The sequence below is a fragment of the Felis catus genome, chromosome C1 (genome assembly GCF_018350175.1).
Source record: "Felis catus isolate Fca126 chromosome C1, F.catus_Fca126_mat1.0, whole genome shotgun sequence".
NCBI classification, from domain to species: domain Eukaryota; kingdom Metazoa; phylum Chordata; class Mammalia; order Carnivora; family Felidae; genus Felis; species Felis catus.
Window position 1 is genome coordinate 37034822 of NC_058375.1, and position 25494 is coordinate 37060315.

The 25494-nt window shown below is 40.2% G+C and overlaps 1 protein-coding gene across 1 annotated transcript in view; it reads right to left on the reverse strand.

The window, feature by feature from the left end:
* Window positions 1–2440: 2440 nt before the first annotated feature.
* ATPAF1 (ATP synthase mitochondrial F1 complex assembly factor 1) overlaps window positions 2441–25494 on the reverse strand; it is a 28209-nt gene continuing 5155 nt past the window's right edge. Inside the window, exons 3-9 of the mRNA XM_023258645.2 lie at window positions 23081–23131; window positions 22381–22443; window positions 18539–18589; window positions 17314–17361; window positions 13410–13505; window positions 11389–11496; window positions 2441–5278 (exon numbers count right to left, since the gene is read on the reverse strand). Of these exons, the coding sequence (XP_023114413.1) occupies window positions 5084–5278; window positions 11389–11496; window positions 13410–13505; window positions 17314–17361; window positions 18539–18589; window positions 22381–22443; window positions 23081–23131 (612 nt within the window). The 3' untranslated portion in view covers window positions 2441–5083. The remainder of the gene's footprint in view (window positions 5279–11388; window positions 11497–13409; window positions 13506–17313; window positions 17362–18538; window positions 18590–22380; window positions 22444–23080; window positions 23132–25494) is intronic.

The window sequence follows — 25494 nt, forward strand, 5'->3', positions numbered from 1 at the left end:
GTGCAGCCTCCATAATAAGAGCAAGCAAAATGCCCGCTGCCTGGGGCTGGGACATAATCACAGTGCGTTTGCCAGGGCTAGATCTCATTGTGCAAGGGATGTTTATAGACACAGGTGGTCTGAGCTGAGCAGTCATCCAAGAGGAATTTATTCAACATTCGCTGGGTATTTTCTCTCTCTGTGCTAGGCTTCATGGGAAGATAATGTCCAATAAGATGTGATCCCTGTCTCCGAAAAGCATCCAGTCTATGGGAGAGACAGCCTTGTAAATGTGGAGCACAAAATGCCGGGGAGTCACAGAGGAGCACATGATGGGCAGCAGGGAGTGGGGCAGATGTCAGGGAAGGCTCTGGAGGCTTAAGTGGAGTTTTGAAAGACATAGACGAATTAACTTGATGAAGGGGAAATGGGCAGTTGAGGCAGGCAAAAGTATCTAAAAAGACCAGAACAGTGGTAAGAAGAGCACAGTGTATTCAAGGAACTGCTGGTCATCCAGAATGTCTGGAGCTAAGGCAGTGGGTGGGGGTCTAGCACAAGATGAGCCTGGAGAAGTTGACCAGATCCTGAAGCTCCTGTGTCCTGTGAGCTGATCCAAAGGGCCTTGGTTCTGAAAGCTCTAGGGAGCCCGGGAGGATTCATAATGCTTCAAACCAATTTTTCTTGCAGCCCTTCTAGTTCCTGAGGTCCAGAGAGTTCAGAGGTAGCCCTGTGAATGTGAGGGATATGACCCTGCTCAGTGGACGTTACCAACAACACCATTAAGTCTGGGGCCTGGACAGTCACTTTCTATTCCTGGCTTGGCTCCTGATGCAGACAATGACCTTTAAGCCACCTCTTCCCTTTCTGTGCCCTGAGCCTCTCCTTCAGCAGAACAGGGACAAAAATGCTGCCACCACCATGCCACATTAGAATTGCCAAGACCAGAGTGTTCCATGCAGCACAAAGCAAGTTCTCCTTAGAACACGAAGCCTTTTGAAATAAAGTTTGGAGAAATCAGAAATGTTTAACACATGCATTTTGTTCTTCAGTTGACAGCAGGAAGATTGGCATACCTGTGTCTCAGAGCAAGGGCTGATTCAAGAGCCACCCATGACTTCCCAGGGCCTGAGCTGGCTGCTGGAGCTGGGGTTAGGGGTAACTGGGAGGCTGCCATCTTATCTGAGCTGGAAGTAGGGGAGGACAGGGTTGGTGTAGAGGGCAGCAGAGCATCTCACCAACTAGCAGGTTCCTGCTGTCCTCACAGGGTTGTGAGGATTGAGATAATCCATGCAAAGGGCTTACACAGCGCCTGGCACGTGGTGAGCCTCCAGTCATCTATGCTAGTGGTTACTGCTAACGTGTATATATTGTGAGGTCAGCTCTGAACTCATCGGGCCTCTCTGTATGGAGCACATATTCTTTGAGACCTTGATATCGTCTACCTCTTATTCTCTATTACAAGCCTAAGTGCTTCATGGTGGGTGCCATGATCTGGCAAGATGTGCATCCCCACAGTACCCAGCAGTGTTCTTTAGCCTTCCTTGCCCCTCTTCTGAGATGGCACTGGCCTTATAGTTGTTCATGTCAGTGTCTCACTTGCTGAACTGTGAGCTCCTCAAGGGAATGAACCTATATACTGCACCCAGAAACACTCATGCTTAGCTTGACCCTGCTTCAAGTCCTCAGCACTTGCTGTTCTCTCTACCTGGGACTTATCCTCAACTCATGTATCAACTACCACCTCTGCTGAGTGGGCTCTCCTGACCACTAAGTTACTGCCTCCACTCCACATTCTAGCACACTATTTTTTTTTTTTTTAATTTTCATAGCACTACCAGTATTTGAAATAATCTTACTGGTTTATTCATTTGTCTTCTCCACAAGGAGATAAGCTCCATGAAAACAGGGGCCTTATTTATCTTGTCTGTTGTATTCCCCAGTTTTCCTAGAACTGTGCTTGGCATACAACAGGTGCTCAAAAAATATTAACGGATGCTGAATCAATGCTAAATCAAATGACTGGGGGTGGGCATTTATACCTCTCCTCCAAGACTGAATAAGGTCAGGGTTGTAGAGACTACAAAAAACAGAACATGTGGTTCCTGCTTCCAAACTGGTTGAAGAAAGAAGCAGAAGAACTAAGACCAGGTGCCAGATGTGAAGCACAATGGCAGAGGGAAAAGAGACTCAGGCTGCGGCCAGAACACAGCTTGAGGGCAGGGACCATCCTACTCATCTTCCTACATGGCGGTTGGAGTAAGCGCTCTGTGAGTGCCTGCTGAATTGTCCTGGGCAGACAGCCCACTGTGGTAATGCCAGCGGACTGGTGAGATACAGACACTGTGTAGAAGCTGGCCTCTTGGTTTGCAGATATTACTACCCAGTAAGTTCCAATCTGTGGATGTGGAGAGATTCACTTAAATTCAGAGTATTTAAATATAGGTACACATACAAGATCATGTTTTGGCTAAAATCCATGTTATTTATTTATTCAACAAACAACTTAGTATCATCTATGTTCCAGGCCATGTCCTTGGCACTGGGAATGGAGATAAACTCTGGCCCTCAAGGAGCTCACAGTCTAGTGGGGAAAAAAAGATACATACATAAATAATTATACTTTAAAGTACAGAAAGGGAGACCACTATGGGAGGCAAGAGCAAAGGAACCAATCCTAAGGTTAATGTCCGTAGGAAAGAAAGATCTGGCTAATGGGAGGGGTTTTTTTGTGAAGAACAGATAAGGCAATGGTTCTCAAAGTGTGACTGGTGAATTACCTACATCCCAATCATCTGGAGCACATCTTAAACGCAGATTCCCAGCACCTTCTGAAAAGATTATGATTCAGTAGGGTGGGGGACCTGAGAATCTGCCTTTTAAAGTGCCCTAAGTAATTCTACTGCAACTTAAAGTTTGAGAACTTGTGAGATAAGGTTTGCTCTTTACACCAGAATGAAGAATGATCTCCACATCTGAAACACTGATTTGGTCTTTAATGACAGGAGGGGGAGTAGAAAAGAGTGGTATTGACATTTATGAAGCTCTACTGTAGTCTACGTGTAAGTCTGTTTAAATTCTCACAGTAATCCTACGAGGTAGATATTATTATGGTCCACATTTTACAGATGGAGAAATAGAATCAAAGGCTTTAGATAATTCGTTCAACATTACAGAGCTAATGAATCCCAACATGACATCTGAGCCCAGATTCACTTAACTCTAAAACTCGTCCACTTCCCGTAACACCATGTCGCACCAGGGTACAAATTTACTGTCACAATTTTCTTTTGGTTCTTTGCCAGATCTTGCCAGGTAAGTTATAAAGAGCAGCCAGATGGCATTCTGACCATGTCCAATATAACTGTCCATGTATACATTCTTTGCTGGCAAGTGGGGATATAGAGCAAAGCTGGGAGGAACGAGCAGCCAATTAATTCTTATTTCTTCTCCCATCATCTTATTTCTTCTTACACTCTGGTGGAGGTGTTATAAAAATGTACTATGGCCAAGAAGTGGGTCCATCCAGAGGGAAAAGCACACATCGCTGGATACCCATGAAACAACTCCAACCTGATGTCAAAAATTCCTGGGACTTGAAACATCCAGACTCAAGTTTCTCAAAAAATGAACTGTCAGAACAGAGGCAGATCCAGAATTTGCATTAGGAAAGAGCTCAACCTTTAGAGAAACTGTGAAAGGCCAGCAGCTTTTTCAGCTTAAATACACACGATCTCTTTTTACACACAGACTCAGAAGTACAACAAAACAGACACAGCTCAGAAAACAATGGAAAGACCAATCCCATCTCTAGAGCTTAGAGACAGGCCCAACCTATAAACAATCTTCCATAATAAAGAACATATACACACACAGTCTAAAACTCCTGGTTACATTCTCACTTACCAATTCAGTGTCACACAGGCAAACCGCAGGCAGGAGCGGCAAAGTTGGAGCACATCAGATCAGGAAAAGGAAAGGCATAATAAAGGGGGTTGATGACAATACTGGGGGGGCTCTGGTACCTCAGATTCAGAAGGCTGGTGTGTAACCACCACCCTCTTCTATCACTGAGCTGGGAGCCACAACAATGACACTACAAATTAAATGTGAGTTTTCAGCGCTGGAGAGCTCCTTTCTTGTATTTGGCGTTTCAAGCAACTGCTGAGTCCAAAGATAGGTTTTGATCAGTCCACTGATTCACACTGACACCAAGGACAGCACAGAGGTTAGATTTCACTGTTTAGTGTAAAAAGACTGTAAACCAGACTTTATTTTATTGCTACATTTTCCCCACACCCAATCTGGGAACATTTGCTTCCACCTACTTTTTCATTTAATACTGGCATGGTTTAGAGTTGTTTAAAACAAACAAAGCAAAACATGCAAATCTGGATCAATCCTTTCCTTACAGAAGTGTTGATTTGTTGACACTGTACTGACGCCCCCCCTCCAAATACACAGCTTCTAGAGGAGGAGGTACCACAAACTATGGTTTAACAGTACGCAGGCACCATACTGGTGTATTTAACTACACCTGAAATCTACAAGACCCTCCAAACCAGCTACACTAAAGGCAACTCTGGGGACATCTACATTAAGTCTTAATCCTGATAGCAATATCTGGTTGTTCTAGATTCTAAACAGGATATTTGGGCTATGCCTTTGGTCAGCCAAGGGGCACACAGGAAGAGTATGCAAAGCCCACGTCTAACTACAGCAGGTCGTCAAGCTTATTACCCTGTCACAAGTTTATACATATGAGGAACTAATCATTTGGGAGCTGTACGGTGCATAGCACTATTACACTGTGTAAAGTCAAATCAACCATCCTGTGGATCCTTAGCTCTCTCTGGTTATGACCTCAAACACTTAAAAAGGAAAGCTTAAATACGCTGGCAGAGAATTCTCAGAATGTCTGCTACCTTCATTCCTGAATATCAAGGAAAAGGGCTCACCTCCATGACTACTACTTGCAATAAGCACACAGGTCAACTCATTATAGACTGCTCCTTATATCTGTTAAGCTCCAAAAGTTCAAGAGGGCAGGTGGGCTTTAGAAAACTATCCAGGGCTGAGCAGACGCTGTAAGCCAATCCTTACAGCTCTAAGTCTTATCCTGGTTCTGGGCACATTTCAGCTCTGCTCCAAGTCCACTTTGCTCCAATTCAGCGATGACAGACATATATTTGAATTCATTTGGTCTGAAGTTAAAGGTCTCCACTAACTCGTAGGTCTCCTTCCGGTCAGTGGCATAGAAGAGCTGAACTTGGTTGGCAATGCACTGTGCCTCAGCAACATTCTGTAAGGTAGAAAGAGTAATGAGGTCCTTCCCTGCACAGGGCCATAAAGCTCTATCTCTGAGTCCCGTGACAGGTGGAGGGGCCTTACCCAGGAGTCACTGCTTCCAGAAAGCTTCTCTGACTCCTTGACATCCAAGTCTTTGTTAGGTGCCCCTTGTCTGTGCACCCAAATTACACCATGCTGACCTCTACCATAGTATGTATCATATTAAATTGTATGTCCTTTTTCCCCCCTCTTTTGCTTTTTTTGTGTCTTCCCTAGTATGAATTCCTCAAAGTATGTGCTTGCTCTACATTCCTGCACATGGTCATATCTGGTCAATGTTTGCTGAATAAAGTAACAAATATGTCAAAAATTTTCCTTTTCATTCAGTTCCTCAGTAACTGTTAGGTATATCTCAAGGGAGGGAAAAACAGCAATAGTTACCCACCTCCAAGAACCAGTTTGTGAGTCAGTACTAAGTTCTTGACTAACCAGACATACTCTTGAATAAACACTGTTCCTGAAACCACCTCAGTCAGAAAACTAGTGCCAAAGTCAGCTGTGTGGTTCTACAGTTTGTCCACAAATTCTAAGACACTTTTTTCCTTGAGGGAGCCTAGTTTCCCTTTCCTTGAGTGTAGGCTGTACGTACTGACTTGCTTCTTCCAAATGGACCACGGTGAAATGAAGAATGACTTCTACTAAGTCACAGAAGACACTGCAGCTTGTGTCTTGCTATCCCTCTTGAATTGCTCTGGGGAAAGTCAGTCAGTTGCCAAAGTCATTAGGACATTTAAGTAGCCCTATGAAGAAGCCGATGTGGCAAGGAAATGAGGCTTCTTGCCAACAGCCATGCCACGGGGTTAGAAGTGGGTCGTTGAGCCCAATCAACCTTCTTTTCAGATGACTACAGCCTAAGTGAACATCCTGGCAACTTCATGAGAGACTCTATGCCCAGAGCCATCCAATTGTACTGCTCCTGAATTCCTGACCCACAGAAACTGTGAGGTAATAAATTTTTTTGTTTTAAGCCACTAAATTTTGGGATAATTTGCTATGCAAATCTACCAGCAAAGCTCCACGGAAGAGAAGGGTCCACCTTCTCTAAAGCTCAGCTGTGGGGAAATGGTACACTCACTCCATGTAACAGAGATAGGGTCAGGACACAAGCTACACTCTCAAAACCTTACAAAAGAACTACCTCAAACAACTATTACTTTTGCTTCCTATGCAATCCTCTAGTTCTAGCTGGTCAGAGGCACTTACTTATCATCACTGTGTTCATATGGCCAAAACCCAACTGCAAAAGATAGTGGGAAATTCCCACTAAAACTAACTGCCAAAAGTGTGCTATGTCTAGCTACAGAATGATGAAAATGGACTTATGAATACCATAGGTTGCTTTACCTCCATTCCCTCCCATGGGGCTTTCAGGTCATTTCTCACAGGCAGGGACTAATCTCTGAGACTGGATTTTCAATCAAAAGCCTTCTTCCAAAACTCTTGGTATTTCAAATTAATAGAATTTTAGAGCTGGAAGGAGCCTCAGAGATCACCCAGTCTTCATTTAATAGGCCAGGAAGTAAAAGAAGATGAGGTTCAGGGATGGGTCCAAGGTCATATGACTAGCAAATGGCAGAGCCAGGACCAGTCCTCTGGACTCCTAGACTGGTACTCCCTCTACTTCATCCTGATACTGTTTCTGGTGGGGCAAGATAATTAAGACTGGTCAAGACTGATAACTACTTCATCAATTTTACCTTTCCTCTACTCAAACATGCCTCAAGAGTAAACCATTTCTAAAGCAAGTGCACTGCCATAATTGGAGGCAGATACCACTACTTTCTGGTCCTATGAACTATAGGGACCTCCAATTATCAACTTTAATTCAAGGCTCAGAATAGGGTAAGGGTAGTTTTAGCTGTATTCATTTTAGAACAGTGCTGTCCACACTGCAGAGTGCTAGGGGCTCGGTGGAGGTGGCTCAGGTCCCTTTACCTGTGTCGGCTGTTATATCAGAGGTTTTACATAATAAGATTTTGTTTGGATAAAGGGTTCTAACCACTAGTATGGGAGACATGTGTATTTGTCTCTCACAGAGGGTTATGGAAAGCACCCCCCCCCCCGCCCCCGCCTTAGGTCTCAATATGAAGCAATAGTCTCCCTTTCTAGGACCCAAGAAGATAAATATATTCATTCCTATGTTGCTCAATAAGGAGGTATATTAAATATACTGATTCCTCCCTTTCTTTCAATCTTCATAGGTACTATCAACTTACCAAATCCTGTCCATTTTACTATCTACTTTTAGGGCCCCTCTCTCTCCATCACCCTTACTACTCTACTTCAGGTCTTCCCTATCTCTTGCTAACACTATTGCAACTGTCTTCTAAATGATCATACTGACTAGGCTAGAGCTAACATATATTTAGGAAGCAAATAATTAAGGTAAATGGCCTTGAAGTCCAACTCTTTATGGGTCACTCCCTGTTCAAAAACCTTTAATGACACTTTCATGTTCTCAGGATAAAGCCAAACCTCTACACACAACCCACCAAATGTTCCTTTTAATATATGTTATATCAAAAATCATATATATGTATAAAAAATATCATATATATATATATGATACCAAACTGTAATACCTCCAGTCATTTTATGCCTCCGAGCATCATGTACTTTTGCTATTCCCTTTGTCTAGAACATTCTCCCTCACCTCCCTTTTTATCTGGCTAAATTCCTGCTCATCTTTGAGATTCAGCCCAGGGATCTAGGATCTCCTTCCTCCTCCTGGGCCAGGTAACAAACACCCCCTGCATAAGCATCCCAGTACTCTACCCTAAGCACTGACTGCATTCCAATGAAATCATCTATTGACACAGAGGTGGAACCAAATAAGGTTTTCAAATATTCTACTAAATTTCGGCATTAAAGTTATCAGTTCTCAATTCTGTATGTTTCTCTTCATTTGCCTTACTGTTTTTGGAAGTACTATGCCAAAGTGCAAATTCATGAAAGAGCAGCAAGGGATCATATATTCATATTACATCTCTAGATTTCCCATCTCGGAGTCACAGGCTCTACAATAAACTCTAACATGTCTAGTTCTGTACTGCGAGTAAGAAACTCACAGTCACATTGATTTCTATGAGGCAAATGTATATTGTTTGGCATGCTGTCCAATATTATAAGGCCAGGAAGCAAATTTTAATCTTGATGAGGCCTGTGCTGCAGTTTGAGACCACCAGAGTGAGGTGGTAAAAATGCCAGAGCAGAAGGGCCTCCTGTGACCTCTAGAGTCCACACTTTCAATATGGTTAGATTCTGGGCTTTGCTAAAGTCCAGAAAAGAAAGTCTCTGTGTTACTCCCTCCTTCCTGTGGTCAAATCTTAAACCTTGTCGTTAGCAGTAACTATATCCCCTCCAAATCTCAATTTGAAACGTCCACAGTTGGTCTATATTTTCCTATCTTTTAAGCTCACTCCCACCTTCAAAAATCTTTTAACTCCACCAGAACTCACAATTCTTATGGTCTCTAATTATAATTATAATTATAATCATTCTTTTGCACTCACCTTTAACTTCCCGGTCTCTTATACTTCATTAGACCACTTGGCTGAACTATAACCCCAGACAAATCCAAATCTCAGCTCTCTCTGTGCCTGTACCCACACAGCCAGTCTCTCATTCTCCTAGACCACATGTTGACAAACACTTTCTGTAAAAGGACACATGGCTAGTATCTGAGGTTCTCCTGGCCCTACAGTCTCTGTTGCAACTACTTAACTCTGATGTGGACCTAAAGCAGCCATAGATAATATGTAAATAATAAGTATGGCTGTGTTCCAATAAAACTTTATTTATAGGCACTGAACCGTGGTTGCCAACTCTGTCCTGGAAAACCATTTCACTTTCTCTTTTCCACTCAATTGTCCAACACCTATTCTTCCATCTTCCCTCTCAGCTGATGACCTTTCTTTCTAAGCAATCTAGAGAGAACTTCTTCAAGATACCACCCACACCTTTATCCACTTAACTGTATTTGTGTCTGTATATATTCTGGCTTCTCTCCTATTATGATATTTCTGGCAAAGATCAATCCCTCATTTCCAGACTTGCCCACTCAAAAATACTTCAACAATTCTCTCCTCTTTCTCCTGAATTATCAGTATTTCCCTCTCTACTGAATCTTTCCACCTGCATATAAATATAATGTTATTTCTCTCATATTTAAAACAAAAACATTGTTGTCCCCACATCTCCCACTCCAGCTGGTGTCTCATTCTCTCCTTCCCTTCACAGAACCATCCTTGAAAAGACTTGTTTATGCTTACTCTTTGTAATTTTTCTTCCCATTCTCTCTTAAATGTACTCCAATGTTGCTTTTGTCCTACCACTCCTCTGAAACTGTCCTTAAAAAGCTCGCTAATGACTTCCATGTTGTGACATCTAGTAAATTCTCAGTCTTCATCTCATTTGCACTACCAGCAAGTGAGACTTGGCCAGTTGAGCATTCCCTATTCCTTGAGACATTACCTCTTAGCTTTCAGGGCATTTTACCATCTTAGTTTTCCTATCTCACTGACTATTCCTTTTAAATCTTTGCTGAAGCTTCCTCATGTCTCCAGGCTCAGTTCTTAGACCTCTTTTCTGTTTATCTTCATTTACTTCCTTGGTGATTTCATTCAGTCTCATGGTTTTGTTTTTGTTTTTAATGTTTATTTATTTACTGTGAGAGAGGAGACAATTCCACACACAGCTCAATCTCACAAACCCACAGACCATGAGATCATGACCTGAGCCGAAATCAAGAGGTGGATGTGCAACTGCCTGAGTCATCCAGGTGCCCCCAGTCTCATGGTTTTAAATAATAATCTGCCTGCTGACAACTCCCATATTTATATCTCCAGCCTGGACCTTCCCCCTGAACTCCAGGCTCACTGGAGTTCTACTGCCTACTGCTTGGATATCTAAAAGTTATCTCAGATTTAATATATCCAAAATTGAGCTCCAGATCTTCCTCTCAAATCTGTTCTTCCTGAAATCTTATCTATCTAAGTTAATGGCAACTCCATTCTCTTGGATAGGATTTTGGGTGACTGCCAGTTGAGTGTGATGGTGGAAAGAAGAATGGGAGAAATAGGACTGAACAGTTTTAGGGATAATAGGGAAGAAGAGTTCCAGTTCTGGTTCCAGACTCGGGGCTTACTGCTACTATGAGATACCAGCTGAGTGTCCTCACTTTTTCCTTCTCTGTAAGTGGCTGGTAAAGAGAGAGAGGAAAAATAAATAGGTGCTGTAATGAATCTTGGGGGGAAGAGGCACTAAAGTGTCCACTGTCTTGAGGACATCCTGAACTTAAATCCTGCCAAATAAGAGAGACAGAAATGAGCAAGGACTAGACAAACCAGCTGTACAAGAACCATAAAACTGCTCCTGGCCCTGGATATACAGAAAGAACAAACACAATGGACATCATTACCTATGGACATATGGTTGATGCTCTACAGGAAAAGGAGGAAGAGAAATCACTATGTATGATGAAGGTAGTACACATGAACAGTGTGCAGGAAGATAAGAGATTGAGAACTATTCTAGACTTTGAACTCTTCTTTATACTTAAGAAGCCATTTGCTTGTCCACACTCTCTTACTTGAAACCCTTCGGGCCAGATGTGTTTTGGAGTCAGAATTATTGTATTCTATAAAGGCGATAGGTACGTTAGGCAACACCCCATAATCAAACACATTAATATTTCCTTAGTAAAATGTATGACTATTCTACATCAAGTGGGATTAGTAAGGACTATAAGTGGCCTTACATCAGTTTAAATGAAGATTTAGCTACCAAGTAAGTTCTAGTCAGGTAAGGTTTTGTGACCAAATGAATTATGAGGAAACCTTGTTTTCAGAGCTTATGGACTTCAAAATTGTGAATAAGTGATTGAGTTAGTGATTGCACTAACTTCAACTTGGAGGAGCTCTTGCGAGACAAAATTATGACCAACTTTAAGTAAGAAACAAGTACATGTAGGTCTCTGGAATTTTACCTCTCATGATCTTTGGCAGAAGGATAGTACCTTCAGGGCCACCAAGTAAATCCAAAGAGATGAAAGTTAATTCTTACCAGGAATGTGGTATCCATTTCTGCTGTCATCAGCACTATGCCCTTTTCCTCCTTAAGTTCAGGGTAGTGATATAAAACCAACTGGCTGGCTGCAGCATCCCCTCGGGTCTGTAAGGACAAACACTTATCAAGGCTCAATAAGGTACCACCACACAAAACTGCAATTTCAGAGCAATAGAGAGTCTGGAGGAAATTTGGGCTCTTAACAGCCCCTTGGGTGGCCAGTGAGTCAGAGGACCAGTAGGTGGGGGGGATGGTCAGGCTTGCCAAGGCACTGTGAAACTGACAGTTTGCACAGTGTTATTTGTGTCTTCAATTGAAAAGGGTTTGGCTTTTTTCCCAGAAAATGTTTACAGTAGGCAGTGAATCCTTCATCATGGCCATATATTTAAAAACAAAACGGCACAAGCAGCTACCAAATCAAGTTCTAAAGAAAGCAATATGCCTGTGTAATTGCCACTTTTATGGACTAGTGCATTTCACAGTTGAAATCTACTCCCCTTGGCTGGCTCTGAAGACTGAGCTCTTTTAAGCTGCAGCAAACAGCTGGAGAGTTTGCACATGGGCCAGATTTGTAATGTGCAGTTTTAAAATATAATCTGAGTGGGAGATGGGGGGGAAAGAAGAATGGGAACATCATAATTTCATGAAGAGTGGAGAGGGTAGTGGTTATCAGACCTCAGTCCAGACTAGGAACAGAGGCTGGGTTCAAAGTTAAAGCCTTCATATAGTACAGGAGGAAACAACTATACATTTAAAAAAGATCTCTGGGTTTCATCTCTAAATTTCAGCAAGAGTCTTTCTAACTATCAATACCTAACTATTGGTAGGGCTCAGCCTCTCAGTTCCCCCCCCACCCATATACTTCAAATATATTGCTCATTTTGATCATAATTATGTTTCTGGATTTTTTTTCTTATACTTGTCTAAGAGCTTCAGGAGGGCAGGGACCTTGTCTCACAGGTCTCCAAGTCCAAACATCATCCCTAACACAGTGGCATAATGGTTCAGTTCACAGAGTTCTGAGTCAATCAAATCTAGCCCTGGCACCTATTACCACACTCATCTATATTAGCTTCCTAACATCCTAGCATGGGCTCATGTTTTTCTCTCTAGAGAAATAATGACAGTAACTATCTCATGGGACATTTGTGAGGATTAAAAAACATGATGTATATAAAACACCTGGCATAGAGTAAGTACATCAAGGGTTGGCTATTACAGTATGTGCCCAATAAATGTTATTTTTAATTCATCCACAAAACAAAGTAAAGTCTGCCCCCTCATTCTGCTTTTTCTCTCCCACCCACACCCTGCCTTTGTTTTTGTTAACAAACATGATACAATTTTAGCATATAATCACATGGGATACAGAAATGAAGAAACTCTTATTCTATCTTGTACTTCTTTTTCCCCCGTGTTCAAAGCCATTATAACACAAGCTTGTGGATTTGGGGGCCAGATTTGGCCTCCAAATATATAATATAAATCCTAGTTATGATCTGATTTAAACTACTGACTTCTTTTTTAAAAGTTTCAAATGCTTTAGATTGAATTTCTTAATTTAATATTTGGGAATAAAACAAAGAGAGAAAGGATGGAAGGAAGCAAACAAAACGACACCTATGGAATGGAAACTATGCATCTAGCATCTTGGAAAGTGCTGACTTGGTTAATAAAACACAAGCAAGACGTGGAATCTACCTTAGGGTTAAAAAGATAACCATCATAGTTCACCCATGTTTGTTAAGTGAGGCACATGCAGCAAATGGTATAGAGGTCTGGGGAAGAGACACAAGAGACCAGATGCAGTCAGAAAATACGTTTTGGGGTCTTTTCCAATTTCTAGGTATTGACTAGGGTCTAGACAGCTAGCCCGATACACAAAGTATGACAATTCATCAATACCAAAGCAAATACTTCTGGGAGTTAGTAGATACTGTGTCCTCAAACCTCAGCAAGGGCTCATAGTCCCACAAAGGAAGACTCCTTCTTCTAGGGGATGAGTACAGGCCACCTACCTGAATATTTATAAGTGCAGTGAAGTGGAGTTCAGTACCTGTCCATTGTCCTACAAAGAACTCATAACCTTCCCTTCTTGGTAGTGCACATAGAAACTATGGGAAATAAATACACAAAGATATAGATGAATAAATAAAATCATTTGTTCTACGTCCAACCACTTATATCATTTGCTCCATTTCTTCACTGTTTGGTCTTTAAACACTTTTTAAATTATGAAATTTATAAATGATAATCTAACAAATAGTCATATACTTCCCAATCCACCTAAGAATGAAAGCATTAGAGATCCAATTGAAGATTTCTTTCTCTGTCACCCATTCTAATCCCATTCCAGAGTAACATTTATCCTGCATTTGGTGTCTGTCATTCTCTTGGAGGTTTTTATACTTTAAAGTGCATGCACATATCCATAAACAAGAAATATGTATTACATGTTTAAAAACCTGTTGCATGTTTAAAAATTTAAATCTTACCAAACTATACGTACACTTGGCAACTTGCTTTTTTCACTTCACACTATACTTCTGAGATTTGTCTATGTTGATAAATAAAACTCTAACTCATTAATTTTCACTGTTGTATGAAATTCTACTCTAGAAGCTTATCACAATTTATCTGTTCTTCTACTGATAATACGAGTTTTTCCATTTGTAAACTTTCTAATGCTGAATTAACTTTTGTTCCAATTATTACAATTGCTTTCTATTCTATCATTTGAGGCTGATACTGGAGCATGGTTCTAAACACAAAGAAATGATTAGTTTTAGGTTTAAGATGTTTAGAATTGGGGATGAGTGGTAAAGAGAATGGTGCCAGAACAAAACAAAGTAAAAACAGTCCAATGCATGTTAGTCACGAACTGTCCCCTTATGACCAACCACTCAGGCTCTATTTTATTTTTATTAGATGACATAAACTCAGTGCCTAGCTAACAGGCAACTGATTTGATTTCTGTCACTCCTGGTCAGGGTACATTTTCTAGAATTTTGTAAAAATGGAACCAAATAATCTATACTTCTTTTGTATGATTTCTTTCATTCTGTGTAATTGTTCTGTGATCTATACATGTTTTTGCATGTATCAATAGTTCATTCCTCCTTTTTTTAATGTTTATTTATTTTTTGAAAGAGAGAGAGAGAGAGAGAGAGAGAGAGAGAGAGAGAGCATGAACGAGTGGGGGAGGGGCAGAGAGAGAGAGGGAGACACAGAATCTGAAATAGGCTCTAGGTTCTAAGCTGTCAGCACACAGCTCGATGCAGGGCTCAAATGCATGAACTGTGAGAAAATGACTTGAGCTGAGGTCAGATACTTAACCAACTGAGCTGCCCAATAGTTCATTTGTTCTTATTGCTGAATATTACCCCACTGTATATGTATATATACACATAGCACCCCCACCGCCAATTTCTTTATGTACCTGTGATAGATTTGGGTATCTTTTAATATTTGGTTATTACAAATAAAGCTGCTATGAACATTTGTGTTATATGAACATATGCTTTCAATTCTTGGGAAAATATCTAGGGAGTAGGATAATGGGGTGGTATGTCAGGTATATGTTTAACTTTTAAAGAATCTGTCAGTCTGTTTTCTAAAGTGCTTTTACCGTTTTACACAATTATATCAGCAGTATATGAGAGTTCCAGTTATTCCACATCCTCACCAACACTTGGTATAGTCAGTCTTTTTAATTCTGGTCATTTTAGTGGTATCTCACTGTGGTTTTAATTTGCAGTTCCCATTATGAACAATAATATTGAGCATCTTTTCAGGTGCTTATCTGCCATTCCACTTCACTGGTGAATTGTTTGAATCTTTTGCCCATTTTTTAATTGGGTTGCCTGTCTTCTTAAGTTGTATGAGTTTTTAATATATTCCTAGGTACAAGTCACTTGTCGATACATGTCTTGCAAATATTTTCTCCCAGTCTGTGGCTTGTCTTTTCAAATTTCATAACAATGTCTTTTGAAAAGTAGAGTTTTATTTTTTATTTATTGTGGTAAAGTATATGTAACATAAAAGTTATCATTTTAATTATTCTTAAATTTTTTAATGCTTATTTTATTACTTATTTTTGAGAGAGAGAGTGTGAGTGGGGGAGGAGCAGAGAGAGGGAGACAGAGAATCTGAAGCAGGCTCTAGGTTCTGAGCTATCAGCACAGAGCCCGATGTGGGCTTGAACTCCTGAACTGTGAGATCATGACCTAAGCTGAAGTCGGATGCTCAACTGACTAAGCCACCCAGAATCCCCACATTTTAACTATTCTTAAGTTTACAATTTAGTGGCATCAAGTACATTCGCACTGTTGTACAACCATCACCACCATCCATCTCCACTTTTTAAAATTTTTCCAGACTAAAACCCCATACCCATTAAACGGGAACTTCTCATCCCCTTTTCCCCCATCCCCTGGCAACCATCATTCTACTTTCTGTCCACGAATTTGACTATTCTAGGTACCTACACCTATTCTAGATCTATAAGTGGAATCATACAGTATTTGTCCTTTTGTAACTGGTTTATTCACTGAGTATAATGTCTTCAAGGTTCATTCACGTTGTAGCATGTGTCAGAATTTCCTTCCTTTTTAAGGCTAAATAATTTTCTATTGGGTGTATATACCACATTTTGTTTATTCATCCATCAGTGGACACTTGGATTGCTTCCATATTTGAGCTATTGGGACTAATGCTGCTATAAACATGAGAATACAGGTAGAAAATTTTAATTTTGATGAAATCTGATTTACTGATTTGTTTTTTCTTTTATAGTTTGGGCCTTTTGTGATATACTTAAGAAATCTTTGCCAAACTCAAGATCACTAACATTCAACCTAAGATTGCTTTTTTAAGAAGTTACATTTACATCTATTATCTATTTTGAGTTAATTTTTGGATACAGTATGAGGCAAGAGTAGAGATTCATTTTTTTGCATATGGAAAGCCAAACTGTTTTGTACCATTTGTTGAAGAGATTATCCTTTCCCCATTTAATTACCTTGGCACTAAAAAATAACTGACCACACATGTTGGTCTATTTCTGGATTCTCTCTTCGGTTCTGTTGATCTATATGTCTATCTTTATGCCAATAACACATTGTCTTCATTATTGTAGCTTTATATTAATTCTTGAAATCATGAAATGTAAGTCCTCTAACTGTTCTTTTTTTCAAAATCATTTTGTTATTCTAGGTCCTCTGGATATCCAGATAACTTTTTAAAATCACTCTGTCAATTTCTTTAAAGAAAAAAAAAGCTTACTGGGATTTTGACTGAGATATTTACTCTAGAGATCAGTTTGGGGGGAAAGGACACCGATAGTGAGTCATTCAATTCATGACCATAGTATACATCTCTCCATTTACTTAGATGTTTTTATTTTCTCTCAGTAATGTTTGGAAAGTCTATTTGAGAATCTTAGAAATTATTACAGACACCAAATCGGCTGGTCCACCTCACCAATTCCCTTTTCCTAAGGTCTTCTGGCAGCTCATTACTCCAGCAACAATCTCATAATTCCTTAGGCACATACAATCAGGATAGCATGGCCAAAATCAAAAAGAAACTGCCAATAAAATAGAACATTAAAGGAAGGTGAAATTATTAAGGTCTCAGGTGTTGCCTCCCACATTCGCTTATACTGAAAGAGATCCAAATCAGAAAGGGCTACCCTGTGTCACAGGGCTAAAAAGCCAGAGACACTTATTGGGACAAATAAGTCCCATGATTTCTTAAGGCTGAAAATCTCACTTATCAGTAGAGTCAGCATGTGAGCATCTTTCTTAAATAAACAGAACACTATAACATGTGAGATAGTATGGAGTATGAAGAGATTGGCTAGAAAATATCCTTATTTGGTAGAATTGATAAGCAATCCTCATACGACCACTACAAACTTACTGTTGGACAGGACTGAGCTCGGGTCCAGATCAAGTCAAACTTCTCTTCCTACAGGTCAGAAAAGAAGAAAATTCAAAAACAAGAAGACATAAGGCCTCAACCACACTTAAATTCACCAATATTGAACTCTATTCAATATTACTAAAAATACCTCTTAAGTTCTATTATTTACAAATCCCTCTTATGACAGAGAGAAAAATGTGATGTTATGTTTTGCTGCTCGTTGTCAGAACTACACGTCAAGAGTGGATATTTCAAATGTTCCAAACTCTGCAAGGGACTCTGCCAAGTGCCACTGAGGCTGTCTGAGGGAGAGCCAAGAATGCCTGTTCAAACAATGAGTCGGTATTAGAGATCTAAAATATAACAAAAAATATAGATCCTTTTGGTTGTTGAGCTCATGAAGGGCAAGGGTATATACATGTAAGAGGTGGGGAAAAAATGATAGCAATACTCTCAGAGCAACCAAAAGGCCTGGCTTTATTTTTCCATCTCTAAGTTTACCTCCTTAATCTTAAACTCAAACATGTAAATTCAGTATCTATTTGTGTGCTTGATATAACTTAACTTAAATGGCTTCCTCTTTAGGAAAGAAGAATAGTGGAAGAACTAGCTGATAATCCAGTACATCAAATACTTCCTTATGGCAGAAGTCATTGTAAGGGCACCAAACCAGAAGAAGCCAGCAGCACCCCTTCCCAGACACAAACCTCACTGGTCAAGCAGTGGCCAGTGACTATCTCCAAGACAGCAATTTCAAGCAGGGAAAAAATAAAGAAAACGCCACTTGCTAAGGGGAAATGCCAGAAAAAGCCTAGGAGGAGGCTCTAAGTCAGCTCAGTAATAGGTCACTTATAGACAAAAGGGGAAGAAAAGCTATGCTAGAGGCCCTGCCTGAAATTCCAACAGCGTGGCTGGGAAACACCAAAAAGAAGTAAAATACATTTGGAAATTGCTCAGCAACATGAACTTATACCATGCTCCCTTGCCAGAGACTTGAGTCTAAGAGACATTTCTAAACCAGAAAGAGGGAAAACAAGAGCCATAAATATACCATATGGAGCTTCCAATCTTTGGTGTTTAGGGCATAATAAAAACCCTCAGAGCTATAAATGTAAGTTCTCAAGAGGCAATAAACATTGGAAAGTAAAGGCAACTGCCTGCTAAGGGTAGAGACCTGACCTTCATGTTATAACACTTTCATTTTCCCCTCCAAACTACTTACAGGAATAACTGCGTAGACTGTATCTTTTGCTGCAAAATACTGCTGCCAAATCTGTACAAAAAAGAGAGGGTGTCTGTGACATGTGGGTAATCTTTTCAACCTGCGCCAAGAAATGGTGACAGCTTTCATTGCTCAGAGTAATATGCTATTTGACAACAGGGAAGAAAACCCAACGTGATGCTTTTATTACTAGTACATGATTACAAAAAAGATTTAATACCATCTACTCTTCTGGTTGATTAAACTGTAACTCTGTAACAAATTCCTGCCAGGAATGGACAAATGGATTCCATGATCTTGTTAACCATTTCTCTCAAGATGTGATGTGCCTGTATGTAACAGACATGCTCTTTTATCTTCTTTTTCCCTTCCCCAAACTCATATTCCCCAGCCAGCTGTGGGCCTTGTCAGACAGCCAGGACATCAGTCATTCAGAACTCAGTGTCTGGAGTCAGGCAGACCTGGATGCAAATCCCAGCTCCAATCATTTGCTGGCCATACTACTTTGGGTAAATTAGAAATCACTATATAACATCAATATAATCATCAGTAAAATAGCAATAAAACGAACCTAACAGGATTGTTGTGAAGACTAGCTGAAATAAAGTAGGTTTGTGCTTAGCACAACAGAATTATAATGCAAACCAGAGACAAGGTGCTCTGAGGGCAACAAAGAGGCACTTAACTCAAGTTAGGGAATGAGTGCCAGAGGAAGGGATACTTTTGCTGCATCCTGAAGAATGAACAGGGGTTAGCTGGGTGAACAAGGAGGCTGGGAAGACAAACACCATAGAAGAGACATATTCTAAGCAGAGAATGACAGCATCAGCAAAGGCACAGAAGTTGGGGAAGGCATCGCAGCCAAGGTGACACCTGAGTGAGCTTTTGAAGAACAGGCCACCTTCCTTTAGAGATTCTCTGCTTTGTCAACATTTTCATTAAGATGGGTGAGACCTACAGTCAAAAAGAATGAAATCTTGCCATTTGCAACTACATGGAGGGAACTGGAGGGTATCATGCTAAGTGAAATTAGAGAAAGACAAAAATCATATGACTTTACTCATATGAGGACTTTAAGAGACAAAACATAAGGGATGAACATAAGGGAACATAAGATGAACATAAGGGAAGGGAAACAAAAATAATATAAAAACGGGGGGGGGGGAAACAGAGAAGACTCATAAATATGGAGAACAAACTGAGGGTTACTGAAGGGGTTGTAGGAGGGGGGATGGGCTAAATAGGTAAGGGGCACTAAGGAATCTACTCCTGAAATCATTGTTGCAGTATATGCTAACTAATTTGGACGTAAATTTAAAAAAAATAAAAAAGAAGTTAATAAAAAAATTAGGGGCGCCTGGGTGGCGCAGTCGGTTAAGCGCCCGACTTCAGCCAGGTCACGATCTCGCGGTCCGGGAGTTTGAGTCCCGCATCAGGCTCTGGGCTGATGGCTCAGAGCCTGGAGCCTGTTTCCGATTCTGTGTCTCCCTCTCTCTCTGCCCCTCCCCCATTCATGCTCTGTCTCTCTCTGTCCCAAAAATAAATAAAAACGTTGGAAAAAAAAAATTAAAAAAAAAAAAATTAAAAAAAAAAAAAAAAAAAAAAAAAAAAAAAGATGGGTGAGCCCTAACTGAAGACACTAATCAAAGTATGATCTAACCAACACAGAGTATAGAGGACTATTACCTCCTAGGACCTGGGCAAATCACTCTGTCAATGCAGCCTAAAGTTGCTTTGCCTTTTTTTTTTTTTTTTTTTTGCATGTCAGACACTGTCTTTTCATTTTAAGGACAGCACATCCAGCTATTTTTATTTAATCTGTATTAGTAGATAGGTCATGAACCAACACTGAAATTTATAGAATGGACAGATGTTTACTAACACAGTTGATCTTGGTTACTCAAAATTCTTTTAACAAACACAAACTTATGTCTAAAATTGTAAGTCTGAATGATATTCATCACATGATCAAGCTGCTTGGGCCTGGCTTTTGTCTCTCCTAAAGGACATGCTTGGTGTCCACTTTCTATTGGCACTTCTTCCCAAAGACAGTTTGAGGTCTCCTACAGACTTTGCATAAGCCTCTATTAACAGAAGTTAGAACCTGTGCTGTTCTTATCTGTTTTTGTGTCTGTCCTTCTACTAGGTTAAAACTCCTTGAGAGTAAGGGATTCTCTCATTTAATTTATGGGTCTGACATACAATCTGACATTTAATAGGTATTCAATAAATGCTTCTGCTGAAACAAATGATACAGCACCCGAAGAAAACTCGTGGCAACTGGCACAACTTCCGGAAAGGGAATATGAAGCAGAGTCAAACAGACAGGGGTCTGAGTCCCAGCTCTACCACTGACTAAGTTACTTAATCTTACAGTTTCCTCAGTTGTAAATTGGAAGTAATAGCACCTACTTTACAAGGCAGTTATGAGAATTTAATGAAATAGTGCATATGAAGCATTAAGTACAGGACCTGACACACAGTCTACTGCTTTTATTATGATTTTGATTTTCTCAATATACCTAAAATAATTAATGGAATTACAAAGAATACCAATAGATCGATTATAGTCTAATTAGAGAGAAAAGAATCACAGACATGAAAATGTAAATAGCAATGCAAATCAAGGCATGTGGAATGACCAAACAGGCAGGATAGATGGTAAGTGCTTTGAAGTCTCCAGAAAGTTTCCTGAAGGAGAGCCTATAACAGAGGACTCTGAATGCTAAGCAAATGAATATGGGAAGTCACCGAACATTTGCAAGCGGGTTACTAACAAAATACTTATTTTTATTCATTTACTTAAAAATACAAATGTAGCACTCACTCTGTGCCAGGCACTGTTCTATGTGCTTTATAAATATTAACTCATTTAATTCCTCAAATACCTCTAAGAGATAAGTACTATTATTATCTTCACTTTACAGATAGGGAAACTAAGACCCAGAGAGATCAACTAACTTATCAAAGTCATTCATGTAGAGTGGCAGAGCCAGGACTTAAAACTGGCAGCTTGGCCTAGAGTCTGTGTTCTTAACCAATATACTATGCTTCTCCATAATGAAACTGGTAAGGTTATGAGAGGTGGAAAAGCAGCGAAAAACAAGAGCAGGGAAACCTATTCAGACAGGTAGTACAGCAAGCCAGGAAACGGTACTGATCATTTTATTTTTTGAGAGAGAGAGAAGGGAGTGCACATGAGCAGAGGAGGGGCAGAGAGAGGAAGAGAGAGAATCTTAAGCAGGCTCCACACCAGTGCAGAGCCTGGTGAGATCATGAGATCATGACCTGAGCAGAAATCAAGAGTTGGATGCTTAACGGACTAAGCCACTCAGGCACCCCAGTATGGATGATTTTAAAAACTTTTTTTTCAACGTTTTTTATTTATTTTTGGGACAGAGAGAGACAGAGCATGAACGGGGGAGGGGCAGAGAGAGAGGGAGACACAGCATCGGAAACAGGCTCCAGGCTCCGAGCCATCAGCCCAGAGCCTGACGCGGGGCTCAAACTCACGGACCGCGAGATCGTGACCTGGCTGAAGTCGGGCGCTTAACTGACTGCGCCACCCAGGCGCCCCTGGATGATTTTAAATAAGATGTGGGCAACAGGAATGAAACAGAAAGGCGAAATGTGAGTTGGTGAGACATATAGGAGTAAAACCAGTAAGGACAAGCTTTCTCATGCCATTCTTTTTCATGTAATTCATAACTTTTCCTTTCTATGACCACCTTTCATTTTGGCTAGAAGAAGGTATCAAGAAATGTATGCTGCTTTCTACTTCCAGATTTGGTTTACAGAGCACACATTTTCATAAAGTATGCCAATCCATTTTCATTCATTACCTGTCTTATTTCTTCTGCAGTTTTGTCTTTCACCATCTCAATGTTAAAGATTGAACTGAGAGTCTGGATGACAAAATAAAAGGCAATTAACATCCACAATTTAAAAAATAAAATAGCTTAGCTCTATCTATAAGCCTTGTCAGATGCAACATATCAGGACAGTGGAGCAGATCTTCGGTAAGTAGAAAACATGTATAAGAAAATCTGCATGCCCAGAGAAGTGAACCCCTAAGCCCAGGCAGATTTTCACAGTACTATTCCTGGAGAGTATCTATAAGTACTTTCTGAATGCTTCATCCTCACTAATGAGCACTACAGCACCTTGTAGCTGGTAAGAGAAGAAAATCTGGTTGTTACCTTAACTGCTATTCTACCAGAGGTGGCTCCTTATTTGCAAATTAAATGAGCGTAAACATGCTTTGATCTTTCAAAAAAATACTTCCTATAGAAAGAAAGGGTATCTTTCCTTCTATATTACTGTATTTACTTCATATTTCCCATAGCACCCCCGGGACCCAGACTATGCTAGAGGTTATATCAAGGACATAAACATTTTTAGAAATATTTCTCATCTCCACAGTTGGAGAAAAAAAAAAAAATCGTCAAATTGCTGAACCACGGTAAATATGTTCAAATTTGCAGCCTCTTGTTATAGATGTTCCACATGACTCCAGACTTGGATCTTTAATTAGAAACCTACCTTGTCCTTAGTGAATCCTCTGCTCACAGGCTGTTTCCCCAAGGGGTCTGTCTGAAATACATGTTGAGACAGGATATTTATCTGTGCTTTACTCATAAGAAAAAGACCACTAAGCTAGGTGAAGGGCCCAATATCTCATTTTAGTAATTTGACACTACAGAACTCACTTTTCTCTATTCTATATAGTAACTGTACACACTGTTCGAAGAGTTATTGTTTGTGATATAACTTTTCTATGACTAAGCTTTTGAGATACAGAGATGAAAAAAGATTCTTTGTTAGTAACTACCATCTAATGGTACTGAGAGTCCATTCCATACCTGCCACTATGGACATGAGGGACTCCTTCCCAGAATGAGAGCTGCTTGGGTTTCCTGTGCTCTGCTCTCTCTGATCTGCTCCATAGTGAGCCACAAAGAAGGCAAGAAATGAAAAAATGTATTTTCCAAGGCTACTTCTTATCTGTGACAGCACTTCTGATGGCAGCCATCCTCATCAGACTAGAGTGTTTTCCAGCACACACTCTTTTTAATTTTTTTTTTTAATCTTATTTTTGAGAGAGAGAGAACACGAGTAGGGGAGGGGCAGAGAGGGGGAGACACAGAATCTGAAGCAGGCTCCAGGCTTTGAGCTGTCAGCACAGAGCCTGACACAGGGCTTGAACCATGAACCATGAGATCATGACCCGAGCAGAAGTCAGACGCTTAACTGACTGAGCCACTCAGACGTCCCTCCAGCACATACTCTTAATATTCCCTCCATCAAATTAGTGATGATTTCTTCTCCTGCCCACTATTTCTGAGAAAGGCCACATCCAGGAAATCCTATTTTTGAGATTTCTGATAGCATGGATGGGTTCTTCTGAGTCTTCCTCTGAATTTCTTAGTTCAAGTCCACGCCTTTCAGAAGGAGTATAATCTATACCTGGGATTCTGAGGCTAAAAAGCACTCTCTGCACAAAACCCTGTCTTTTGTTATTCTGTGCCTTCACAAATTCAAACCTTTCATAAATGATGCCCACAGACCGGTACCCATAAATTAGACAAAAGTCTGGTGTAGAAAAATCTATTGGATACACCCTGGTCTTTTTGGTCATACCCCTATCCTGTAGCAGCATCCTAATGCAGTCTGTCCTTCATACGTAAACTTTCCAGAAAAGAGAGAATGGATTTCATTTTCATACCACTCACCTTCATATGCGTTGTGAAAACAAAACAAATGAAGCCCTCCACCTGCACAGCTGCCTTCTCCTCTTACTCACTAAGCCTGATGTATTCTTTTCCCACAATGTCCCTCCAATCCATTCTTTATTTCCATTTGCACTTATAGAAATAACAAATTTAAGCTCTAAGTATAAGCTTAGTGTGTTTTATCTAACCCTAAGACACCTCTTAAGAAGCACCATTATTTGATGCATCAGAAAATGACGCTAACTAAATAACATAGCATACTTTCAGATCACATCAATTTTAAGACAATTTTGGAAATGTTAAAATGTAAAAATAAAAAAAAGTAGGCTTTGGAAATAATGAAGTAAGGTAATTAAAATTATAGTTGAAAGTATGTGCCCAAAGTGTCAAGAGCACTTAATAAAACATTAAAATGGGTACATTAATACTCCCCTACAGATGCTTTGGAAATCTGTGTGGACAACTTTTCTATTATTACAATAGTTGACTGGATGAAGACATTTGTATTTATGGGACGGGAAGGGGTGCCAGGAGCTGTGATCTTGCTGATGAGTTCCACATAATGAATTTTCCCTCATCCTGCACAACTTTTCAGGGTCTAGCCAAATATCCTTGTAAGTGAAAAACCTTTTTATAATTACTTGCATCTAGAATCTAATTCTCTTTCTTTCTTTCTCTCTCTCTCTCTCTTTTAAATTTTTTTTTTTCAACGTTTATTTATTTTTGGGACAGAGAGAGACAGAGCATGAACAGGGGAGGGGCAGAGAGAGAGGGAGACACAGAATCGGAAACAGGCTCCAGGCTCTGAGCCATCAGCCCAGAGCCCGACGCGGGGCTCGAACTCACGGACCGCGAGATCATGACCTGGCTGAAGTCGGACGCTTAACCGACTGCGCCACCCAGGCGCCCCACTCTCACTCTCTTTTTAACATGGCTTTAACAAACACTGAAATTTTCAGAAATGCAATTATTATGTAACTTAAAAGAAGGTCGTACATTATGGAATCTCATGAGGATCACTGAAAACAACATCGCTTATGATTTGGGAGTTTTTTTTAAGTAATAATGTAACACCCCTATACCAGTCAATATTTGCTGCCTACGTCTTCATGGGGATTTCACATGGAGGCGAAAACCTCTGATGACTGCATTAGGTTTCACAGCATAGTTGTGCTCAAGAACTTAGATACTAAATTTCACTTATAAAAATTTCATTTGTATCAT